The sequence below is a fragment of the Agelaius tricolor genome, unplaced genomic scaffold (genome assembly GCF_023055355.1).
Source record: "Agelaius tricolor isolate 1412-34295 unplaced genomic scaffold, bAgeTri1.0.p SCAF_21, whole genome shotgun sequence".
Lineage (NCBI taxonomy): Eukaryota > Metazoa > Chordata > Aves > Passeriformes > Icteridae > Agelaius > Agelaius tricolor.
The window spans coordinates 5,360,386-5,372,537 of record NW_027269281.1 but is presented as its reverse complement, the minus strand read 5'-3'; the positions used below and the strand labels follow the sequence as shown (position 1 = coordinate 5,372,537).

General features: G+C 43.8%; 1 protein-coding gene and 1 long non-coding RNA gene across 3 annotated transcripts in view; both read left to right on the top strand.

Annotated features, from left to right (window-relative positions):
• Positions 1-12,152, top strand: part of LOC139598928 (uncharacterized) — a 567,429-nt gene that overhangs the window by 245,232 nt on the left and 310,045 nt on the right. The window lies entirely within an intron of this gene.
• Positions 1-12,152, top strand: part of LOC139598927 (CBP80/20-dependent translation initiation factor-like) — a 283,857-nt gene that overhangs the window by 91,479 nt on the left and 180,226 nt on the right. For both annotated transcript variants that reach the window (XM_071445861.1, XM_071445860.1), the window contains exons 3-4: positions 10,037-10,110; positions 11,038-11,142. In XM_071445861.1, coding sequence (XP_071301962.1) covers positions 10,037-10,110; positions 11,038-11,142 — 179 coding nt within the window. The remainder of the gene's footprint in view (positions 1-10,036; positions 10,111-11,037; positions 11,143-12,152) is intronic.

Below are 12,152 nucleotides of genomic sequence, written 5' to 3'. Positions count from 1 at the left end.
CCAAGCAGTTCTCAGCCACCGGCAACCTAAGCAAGCTTAAGTGATATCAGCTCTTTAGTGATTATCAGCTCATTGTGATCTCAGCTCTTAGCTTGCTAGGTGCCGAAGGCAGGCAGACGCAGGGGAGAGAGAAGTCCGTTTGGAGTTCCACAGTGATGTCTTTATTGAGTCTTCTGAGAAGGGTTCCAGTGACAGCTCTTCTACCAGAACCAGGCTAAAACAACCCTTTATATAGGATACAGGGGGATCAGAAATTGTCCAATAGCAAGGGTTAAAGGAAAGTGACCTATAGGGTTACAGAGAGATAAGCAGGTGTCCAAAGGCAGAAAAGGGTCTTTCTAGCCCATTCACCATGACTTAGCATTTCCTATCTTTAGGCTTCTGCTCGCCACGGGGCCCTTGCAGGCCCTGTGCCTGCTACACTGCACACCAAAACAGAACAGAAAAACTTAAAACCTAAGGTATCAAGCCTCATTGGAATCCATAGAATCCCAATTATCTCCATCCCATTTATTGGGATTCCTCTGTACACCTGCTTCTGCAATCACCGTATGCACTTGCTTGTGATTCACTTGCACCCTTCTTTTCTTATACTTCTAATGAGCCACTTGAACTGCAGCCTTCTTGGCTACAGTCTGGTAAGTGTCCAACTTATCAGTAAGCAGTTTTTTTTGACACTGTAACATTACAATTTAATTCTGCAACTCAGACATCTGTTGCTTCATGTTAGAGCATTTCAACAACAACTGTTCCTTCTGTTGGTGTTTTTTTTTATGTGCTGTTAACAAAATCCATCCTCGTTTTCCCAAGCCCACAAGGTCTTTTACTTTTTGAGTATGCAATTTTTGGATACATTTCAATACATCCAGTGGTTTAGCTTCTTTTAACTGACTTCCCCATTGATCACACAGTCCTCCAACCTTAGCCCACTCAAGAGCCAGTGAACTATGGGGAAGATCTTTCCATCCAGGAATTTCGGACAGGACTGATTCCTTAAATTTAGATTTCTTACATTTAGATTTAAAAAGCGGAATTTTGTTCTGATCTAGCTAACTACATCAATTTTGTTATGCTGGTGGGTAGGGTCAACACCAAAGACACAGACACCAACTTAAGGAATCGTGTAATTTACTATGATGCAAAACTGTAAAGAATTGCAAAAGGATAAGCTAAGCTGTCCCAGACAAGTGTGCTCGTGATCGCCTGAAAATCACCAACAAGGGTATGAGCAAAAGTCAGATTCAATATTAAACTACAAAGCTCAACTTTCACTCTACTTACAAAGGACAACTGAGGCACAACAAGGGAAAGCAAGCAACAACAAAACCAAACAGAATCCAGGCAATCAAACCAGAAATTAATTGAAAACTTCCTAGGGGGGTGTGTGTGGGGTGTGGGTGTGTGTGTGTGTGTGTAAAGACAGTGTAAACAAGGGTGAAAAGGAATGCAGCCTAAAGCTTAACAACACTTAACAGTACTTTAACTTAACTCATACCTTAATTTATAGCCAAACCTTAACAATCTAACAGAGAAATAACACTTAACAGCATTTAGCCTAAATTGTAACTATAACTTAACCTAACTTCCAGATTTGCTATAGGTGTTTTCAAAGACAAGGAGGCCTAACAAGCATTTTCTCAGATCACACTGCAGCCTGGAAAGGAGTGGGGAAGGTGGGGGGGGGGGGGGGCAACAGGTGCAGCAGGCTAAGATAAGAATTGTTTCTCATCCTTTTCTCTGATCTTCTCACAGCCTTCCCCAGAAAAATCCTGGGAAGGTCGTCTGTTGCTCTCCGTGGCCAGAGAGCTGCTGCCACAGGGGGGGATGAACCACCACATAAGCAATGCACCTTAACTTTGTACAAAAGATTGCCTATAGTGATTAAGAGATACATCACTAGTGACTGTAATACTTTACTCCTTCATCCAGATCTGCAATCAGCAGCTGGGGGAAGCTGTCACAGCGAAGTACTGGAGAACCACTCCCGGTAACTGGGAAATCCTGCAATGCATCCACCTTTGCAGGCAACGAGGCTTCTGACTTCTCTGTGAGAGTAGCCCAGCTTTTATCATAAACAACCTACCATTACTTCTAATGCAGGAACATTTGGTTTTATTCTCCTGCTGGATTTCTCCTAAAGCCTGGCCAGGGCTCAAGGAGGAACCAAGGGAGTTGTCTTTGATCCTGCACCCCCAAACAAGGCCAGATGTGGCCTTGTCCAGTTTCTTAATTTGGAAAGGTAAATGCATATTTCACCAATGAAAGGTTACATATATTGTATTGCTATTCATACTTCGTTGATAAGCAGATGCGTATAACATTTGGTTGGAAGGTTCATCTAGAGGTCAACTTTGGCTCAGGGCCTGTTGTTCAGGTCTTAGTACTTCACAGAGGAGAGAATATATAAAGAAGGTTCATGAGTTAAGGACAGTGAGAGATCACTCACCAAATACTGTTACAGGCAAAATAGGCTGGAATTAGAGATATTAATTGAATTTATTACTAGCAAAATCAGAGCAGAACAATGAGAAGTAAAATAAGACCTTAAAAACACCTTCCCCCCCCCCCTCCTTCTCAGGTCTACCTCCTCCTCCCCAGTGGTGCATGGAGACAGAGAGTGGGGGTTACAATCAGTTCATCACATGCTGTTTCTGCTGTTGCTCAGGGAGATGAGCCCTTTCCCTGCTCCAGTGTGGGGTCCCTCCCACGGGAGACAGTTGTCCATGAACTTTTCCAATATGAGTCCATCCCATGGGCAACAGTTCTCCACAAACTGCTGCAATGTGGGTCACTCTTCAGTGGCTGAAATCCTTCAAGTACAGGCTGTTTCAGCACAGGGCTCCCACAGGGTCACAGCCTCTTCTCAGGCATCCACCTGCTCCATCATGGGTCTCCTCCATGGGCTGCAGGTGGGTGTCTGCAACCCTGTAGTCTTCCATGGGCTGCAGAGGGACAGCCCACTTCACCCTGGTTTTCACCATGGGCTGCAGAGGAATCCCAGCTCTGGTACCTGGAGCACCTTCTCCCTCTCTCTTACATGGGGTCATTGGTTGGAGACAGGGATGACACAAACTCTCAGAGATACATGCGACAACAGCATTGGTTTATTATGGAGGCCTGCTTATATAGGGGGTTTGAAACTCCCAGGTTAAAACAGCTGATTGGTTGGACTCTCTCTCCACTCAGATCTCTGGCCAGTGGTGTGCCTGCATCTAAGCTTGATCAGGGTTGGCTGAGGGTCCCCTGTAGAGGTTTGAATCCAACCTATCCAGGGACTTGTTACTGTGACACCCTTCCTTCTCCATTGGCCTTGGTGTCGGCAAAGCTGTTCCTCTCGCATATTCTCACCCCACTTTCCTCTGCCCACAATTACATCTGCACAATAACTGTTTTTTATCCTTCTTCTTAAATGTGTTATAGCAAAAGGCATTACCACCATTTCTGATTGGTCCAGACTTGGATCCAGATGGCATCGGATCTCCTGGACATGGAAGGAAGCTTCTAGCAGCTTCTCTCAGAAGCCACCCCTGTAACCCCTCCACTACCAAAACCTGGCCATAAAAACCCAATACACACTGATGTCCATCAGGACTGAGCTATTGACTACTACCCTCTGTATTTAATCATCCAAACCATTCCTTATCCATTGAACAGTCTCTCCAATTTAAAGGGAAGGATGTTGTGGGGGTCGATGTCAAAGGCTTTACAGGAGTCAAGATAAATGACACCTCTAGCCCTTCCCTTGTTCACTGATGTAGTTACTTCAACATAGAAGGCCACTAGGTTGGTCAGGCAAGACTTGCCCTTGGTGAAATTGTGCTAGCAGTCTCAAATCACCTCCCTGTCCTCAATGTGCCTTAGCAGAAATTCTAGCAGGATCTGTTCCATTATCTTCTCAGGCATACCAATGAGACTGACAGGTCAGTAGTGCCCAGGGTCCTCCTTTCTACCCTTTTTAAACATGGGTGTAGTGTTTCCCTATTTCCAGTCACCAGGGATGTCACCTGACTGCCATGACTTTTCAAATATCATGGAGAATGGCTTGACAGCTATATCAGCTAATTCCCTTGGGACTTTGGGATGCATCTCATCAGGTCTCATGGACTTATGTACAATCAGGTTCCTTGGGTGTTCACAAACTTGTGTTATGACCCACGCCACAAGGCAAGAGTAACCCAGGTTCTTGTTGATAGATCCCTTGGGGTGGATTAGAATAAAATGACACTGAATGATTGGTGCTTGTAAATATATGGATGTAAGGTTTATTTTAGAACAATTTGGTTGCAGTGGAAAGCAGGTATGTAGCCATTTTGATTATTACTATCTATAGTAATATAGCAATATGAAAGCATTAAAATATCACTTAAGAAAATGTATAAGGGAAAAGAAAGAAAGAGAAAGAAAGGATAAGAGCAGATACATATGTAATATATGATATGTATAAATTCATGCTGAGGCTACAGTAATCTCGCCTGATGAAAATCCTGGCATACCAAAGGAGGGTTCCAGGAAATTCCCTCTGATGAGATTACAGCAATATGCACCAAAATCCTAGCCTGAATATTCATCTCCAGAAATGTTGATTCCAGAGAATTATTCTTCGGACCAAAGCCCACCAATATGCATTCAATATGCATCATCGATAAGATAAATATGTGTCTCCTAGAATGTATATTGCAAGAGAATTTCCTCTAACAAAGTGAATTATTTACCAGTTTCAAGAAACTCTCTGCAAGAGGGACAGCAAGAAAGGAAAAACTACATGAATATGCTAAAAAGATAAGATCAACAATAAGAAAGCAAGAAACCCTCCCTGGCCACCCTCAGAGGTTGCAAATGTATAAAAAAGACTTTGTAAGAGCTGTCTCTTTGTAATGTTCAGAGGAGAGGAGCCATAGTGCCCCCTCCACACTGTTAGCCTGGTTCAGCGCTGATCTGATCTTTGCTTGTGGCCTTTTTATGATTGTATTTTAATTATAGAATAAATTCTCCTCATTAATCAAATTGGCTAATTCATTTAAAACACATATAATCACCAATGAATGTCACAGTGAAACTTGGTTGTTGCAATTAATATGTCCATTGGTCGAAGTGATGGTCGTAGTCTTGTCAAAGTGATGGTCACCATCTTGATCTGTCAGGGTGGACAAAAAAGCCCATGAAACACAAAATACAATGGGTTAATATATGCTCATGCTAGGTGAGAACTCCCAGGTACTTTCCCTGGGGGGCTGGGAGCTTTCAGTCCTGTCTTGGGGTGACTTTATGATATTCTATCCCCTATTATCTGCTTTATGCCCATATGCCCAGACATGGGTACTGTAACTTTAAGCTAGGTCTAGGGGGGGGGAAGCTGGGGGAATTCTTTCAGTGGTTTGTGTTTAAACACACATCCTCCCCTGTTTTTTCTCAGTAGAGAGAGGGAGTGATTTATTAAAAATATGGATATTGATCTAGTACTGATATCCAACTGTGGCAGACAAAGACTCTCTAACAGTTTAAAGTTAGAAAGTGTATGTTTATTGTGACACTGGGCAGGATAGCTCCCAAATACACACCGCAATTTGCAGGTGATTACAGAGTCCTTTTATCTATACAAGTATTGAATACCCAAAATACAAATGCATATATTCATAACTTTGGTACATCCCATTCCCCGCTTGGTATGGTAATTAGTTCAAAAGCTATTAGGCATGCTTAGTTTGTTCCTTGAAATGGGTCGGTGGTCCCTTTCATAGGGAGGGGTCCCAAAATGAGGAAGTAAATGAAGTCTTCCTCGTTCTGACCTTTCTACCTTTGCAATGCAAATATGACAAATGAACCCGTGGTAGAACTCCCATTCCCCATCTTCAATTGGTTTCAGAACAGAGGAGGCCTACAATTGTCTTATGTTCCTAAAAGCTATTATTTATCAGTTTCTATATTCTTCATTATAAACCCAGCTAACCAAACATTATGTTGACAAGCAATCAATTATTAGTTAACTACTAACTCTTAACTTCATCAAGGCCTACCCATTTATTTTGATTAACTCCAATAAAGCTTATCTTTAACTAAAACCTCAGATCCTCTAAAATCCCTAAATTTCTTAAAGTTTATGTCTCAGGAGAGTTAATCACTTTGCTTTTAGCTAGCTTCTTTTTTGTTAGCTGAGGCAAGAAGTTTTCCCAGGACTTCATACAGCTTCTTTGTTGACTTCTGTGGCTTCTTCTGGACCTGTTCAGCTTTGCTCTGGTCCAAGAACAGACCATAGCCCGGAGCCAGTGGGGAGGCCCTGGGATGTCGGGATGTCACATCCTGGCTCTGGACCTCAGGAAGAGCTAAGCCACACCTACAGAAAGAACTCTGAATCCACCAGCTTTCTCCACAGTGAGAAGGTTTTAATAATTAACATTATTCTTTTTTTCCCATGCCTGTGTGCACTCTGTGTGTGTTAAATAAACAGGTTTTTTTTCACTTTCCTCCAAGAAATTACTTTCATTTGGTGGGGTGACGCAGTGCCCAAACCTGCTTTCTTTAGAGGACACGTTCATTTCAGGATGTTTCCTCCTAACTTGTCTCAAACCGAGACAAGTCCTCTGGTGAAAGGCTTCAGAAATGAGTCTGGACACACTTTGGGAGCCTTTGATGGTTTATGATGTCATCGTTGAGTTACAGACAGCAGAATGAGCAACACATACACCCTAGGTCTCTTCAGAAGGCATTAAGCAAGCTTTATTACAAACTCCCCATATTTAGAAGCAGGATCGTTCACCCAGAACCTGGTTGGTCCTTAAAACAACACCTTTCACACCATAGGTTGATTAGGAACAACACCTTCTTGTACATCTCTTTCCATAAACATCACATACACGCATTCCACATGTTCGCAAACAGTAGGTGCACAGACCGAGATAAGAATTGTTTTAATTCTTTCTCATAGTTCTCACAGCTTTCCCAGAACAATGCCTGGGAAACCTATCTGTTTGGCTCTCTGACAAACTTGTCACATCCACATTATGACACCTTCTAAGACATGACAGCTGCCTCTCACCTCTGTGCAGTTCTGCCCCATCAGAAGGGATGAATACCCTTAGGCCTATGTTTAAATGTCCCATGTGAATGTGACCTTCCCCAGGGGCTGGGGGGGATTTTACAATTTAGCCAGTTTTTGTAAGGGAGGACAGTTGTCATGGTAAAAAGCACCATCCTATCTCTGCAGGGTCTGCCTCATCTAGTTTGTAGCTTCCATGGTAGGTGTTCCTCTCTGTTTTATGCAGACCAGAGGCTGTGCCACCACACATCCAAACACACCTCCTTCCCCTAAGGGAGTGCAAACCTAGCCTCAGAAAAGCACCCTGCTGCCTCTACAAAGGGCTGATTGTTTTGAGTCATTAGCCATCAACATTTCAGTCTCTCACAACCTGATCTTCAATTACAGTGGGAAGCACTTTCTTCCTCCAGTCCCCATTTTTCGGTCAATCCACTTGAGAGGTGTGGGAAGAGTGGCTGCAATTGAAGACTGAGGCAAAAAAGTTGTTGAGTACCTCAGTCTTCTCCTCATCTGTTGTTAACAGTTTGCCAGTATTGTTTATCAGGCTTTGTTTATTTCAGCCTCATTGTAACTTCAAATATTCCATGTCCATAGGAGACATTTAGGGGCATGGTTTAGTGGTGGACTTAGCAGTGCTGGGTTAATGGTTGGATTCAATGATCTTAGAGGCCTTTTCTAATCTTAATGATTCTATGATTCTATGAAGTGGAAAGAGAAATGTATTTGTCTGCAGGATGGCTAAGAAGACCTGCCCATGTGTATTTTCATTATACTGCATGAGGATGTTTCTATGGATTTAGAAAACTAATTTATCTTCTTGGTGGGAGAAAATCATATTTGCCTAAAATAAAAAGATTGCTTTCCATCATCGATCATGAGAATTTCATATATTTCTCATGTTTTGTTTCTTGATGAAGACATGTTAACCTGCAGATGCCTGGAGGTTAAAGTCATAGTCCATAAACCCCTTTGAGGAGACCAAAAAAAGGGGAGCAATATGGCTTTGTTTGGAGTATCTGGTGTCTAAATTGATTGTACTGGGAATGGCTGTGAAGTGAAACTATCTGTGATGTGCACTGAGGATGTGCATCCTGCTCATTGGGAAAAGATTCCTCACTTTATAGGGAGATTGAGGTCTGGGACTTCATTAAGAAACAGTCGCATTTTTGAGTTTTTAGTACCTTGGTTATTATTAATAATATTTTAAAAATATAGAAATTATACAATGGGGAGTATATGGAAGCCACCTTCACCTGCATGTTTCACCAGAGTGGGACTATTTGTGCTGAAATACTTCAATAATCTGAATATGTTCAAGATGAATAATCTGAAAATACATAAGAAATGGGCAGGGGGGAATTGATAATATGGGATTCCCTATTTGTGATGCATTTACGTTTCTATCCTATTTAAATCTGAGTTGTTTGATTTCTTGAATGGTCTTGAATTGTAAAATCCGATCCACTTTACTTCTTCCCCTGTAAAGGGTAGAGAGGGCAGCCCTCTTTCTGCAGGGAGGATATGTGAGGGCTGATGACTGTAAAGAGGCCTTGAAGGATGAGTGTAAGATCTTCACCTTAGTGTTGGTAGAATGTGTACCAGAATAACCATGTGAACCCATTTGCTAGTGTTATAAATGATCAAATCGTGAGCCAAAATTATAAAAAAATTCTAAAAGATTTATTAATTTGTCTGCAAGACTGAAGTTGGGTCTTCGAAACCACCACAGCCAAAGAGACAGCGTCGAGCCCGGGATCGGCGCCGGGTGAACGCGGATCTGACCTCCCGAGTGTCAGAGTCACCCCAGTTCACGCTCTCGCAGCTTTGCGCAGCGAGGTTTTATACAGTTTATTCTGCCCGAGGCAAAGATGACCGAATTTTCTTTGTGTCTCTTCACATGCATCACTGTTGCTTTCCATGTGCAGAGGTGGACAAAAGCCTCGTCCAGGTGTGCCATTGGTGTCAATTGGCTCCGGAGGAGCCGTGTATTCAGATGTATCAGGGTGGCTCGCTGACTATCTTGATAGATGCAATCGGCAAGGCGGCAAGGCGATAAGGCAAGGCGATAATCGCTTCGGGTGGCTCCGGACAACTGGACAACTCGGGAAACCGACAATCATCGTCCTGGAAGCTTCTATTCTTATGTTTCGGCCGTGATTATCTTAACAAGGTCCGGGAACTAGTTGAATCTGAATAAGACAGCTGCTCCCGGCCGGGGTGGCCAAAAGACATGGTTTGGATTTCACAATATTTTTAAACCATACATTAATAGCATGAATTATCCCTACCATATATTATGCTAGTGTGCATGGCAGGGGTGGCACAGTGCATGGTTCCAATGTTCCCTGCCTGTTTTTAGAGCAAGGAGAAGTCATGACACCATAACTCCTTGAAGAAACAGGATGACTTTCCCCATCCTTATTGGCGACAACAGGCTCTGATAGCTGCTGGGAAAGAGTATCTCCATCCTTAGAGATATTCAAAAGCCATATGGATGTGGTCTTAGGCACCTGATTTGACTAGGTGACCTTTAAAGGTCCCTTCCAACCCAAACTATTCTATATTACGTGATCCTGCTTGAGCAAGAGGGCTGGACAAAATGAGCTTCAGAGGTTCCTTCCCACCTCAATGGGTCTGTGACTCTGAAGCTGTGTCTTTATGACTGGAATGGCACTGCACCCACTGGACCTTAGTGGGTTTGAAGGTTATGGATAGAGGGGCAGAAGTCAGAGCTGAGCCTATAAATTATCTGCTCCGTGTTGTCCGCAGCCTTGTGTCCTCAAGGCTGTAACTCTCACTTCTTGCCTTCATTGGTGCACTTTTGCAGTGGGCAAGGGGACTCTGCATTGCAGTGAGCATGGATTCATATAGGAGCGGAGGAGCCCATATGCAGAGCTGGAACACTTAAACAGCTGGCAGTGGGAGAGGCTGTGCCAGGCAGTGTTGTGGTTTGGATAGCACTTTGTGCCTTCTGGCGAGTAACTGCCTTTCCCTCCCTCCTAGAATGGCAACAAGGACAGCTCCCTTGACATGCTGGGCACGGACATCTGGGCTGCCAACACCTTTGACTCCTTCAGGTAAGTCAGTTTTAAAATGCTTTAAGAGAGAGATGGACTGTGGCGTCTCAGCCTTTGCCTGCATAGCCACCCTGCTAGTACCCAAGCACCAGTGAGTACTCTGCCAGTACTTGCATCACTGCTCCTCCTCCCCTCCATCCCAATTTAACCTGCAGCACTAAGCACAGTCAATCTACTTAAAGTGTCCTATGTGCTTTGGAGAAGCTTCTGAATGGATTTGCAGTCCAAACATCTGAAAGTGATACTGATTCAATTACTTGTAATCATCCAAGAGCTGCACAGGCAAGACTTGAGGCAGTTTTGAGCTACTGCTCCAGGTTTTTACACTTCTATTAAATGGAGGTGTGATTATGTGTTGGCTTTGCAGCTACTGGAAAGAGCTCTTCAATTCATGCTTCAACATGGAGAAAGCAGTGAGATATGTTTTCTGTCCAGTTTTATGCATATCTCTCTCTGTGCCTGGAGCACTGCAAGAATCTGTGGGGGTTGAGTTCCCACCTAGCACTTCCTCCAGGCCATTGGCCCAGGTTGTGCAGGACCAGAGAGAATATCTCCATTGCATGGACCAGACCACTACCTGTTGCAATACCCCCTTTATATAGAGAGCAAGTATAGCTTGCAAGGTGCGTGCTGGATCACGCTGCATCATTTTACAAAACTAGGGGTTTAAATCAAGCAACAGGAGCTCAGCATCTCAAAAAAAAAAAAAAAAAGGGGAAAAAAATTAAAAGAAAGGAGACAGAAGTATGAACAGAAGTATGAAGGTTAGAGGCCTCCATCCATACGTTCTGCAGCAGGGAGTGGTGCTTTGTGAAATACCAACTTTCCTTGCCTGTAGGCTCCTATGTGCCCTCTGCTCTTCAGCTCAGTAGTGTTTAGTTAGTAGTGAACTTTCTTTCTTTGTTTTTTCCCGTTTTTCTTTCCTAGTGGTGCGACATGGGACTTGCAGCCTGAAAAACTAGATTTCACCCAATTTCACAAGAAGCTGCAAAACAACTCCAAACACCTGTTGCCTCAAAAAGACAGAGGAGGGTGAGTGCTGTGCATGCAACACCATGCTGAGAGGGACTGATTTGATTTTTGTTATAGATGAGTAATGAGATGGTTGGCTCTCACAACTAAGGGGTGAACATTATATGTATGTTAAGAGAAGTTTTGTAGATGTATAGGTATGTTACTGTAATATGTCCTCCCTCCCCCCCCATTGTTATCATGGGATCGCCTTGGTAGTCAGGGCATTTGGGAGGGTTGACTTGCTACTATATTAATACCTGACCTCCAATCAAGGTAGAAGAAAGTGAACTCCACCACTGGACAGCAAGGAAGGTGTTGACTGACAGGACTCTAGGAGGGGCTAGAGATATAAAAGGGGGAGAATCCATTTTGAAGACGAGCCACGTGGCTGGTAGTCACGGGGGGCAGGGGAGCTCCCAGCGTTGCAATTTTTCCTTATTTAGTCCTTTTGTTGTATTTTTGTTAAGGTTTAATAAACCTTTAAAATTTTAAAAGTGAGTGGTCATTTCTCACAATTTTTATTTATGCCTCAACATATGTTATACATGAGGTGAAAAATTACTATAGGGGCTGTGCACGTGCTGGGAGCCTTAACAGGTGTCATATGTTAAGGGGAGACCTCACCTGGCACCAATCAAGGGAGAGAATGCTTTTACGATTGGGCTGCGAGTGACCCCCTCCCCCTTTGCCAGGGGGACAGACTCCTGGATGCCTGGGAGAAAATGCCCAGGAAATCAGGCTATGGGAGGAGCCTTAGCACATAAAAGCAGTTAACTCCACCACAACTGGGGATATTTTTCCAGCTTGGTCCCCCTCCCCCCTGCCTTTTCCTCCCTGCAGTCCTGCTTCCCTCTCCGCACCTGTCGATCTGCTCTGCTTTGCTGCTTCCCTGAGGCAGTTCATCACCACGACAACCTAATGCTCCGCTGTTTCCCCAGTGGAACAGCTGCTGCCTGCACCCTGCCTGTACCCACCCCACAGCCATCGCTGCCGCCATGTTTCCCATGTTGCCCGGCAACAGCCCGCAG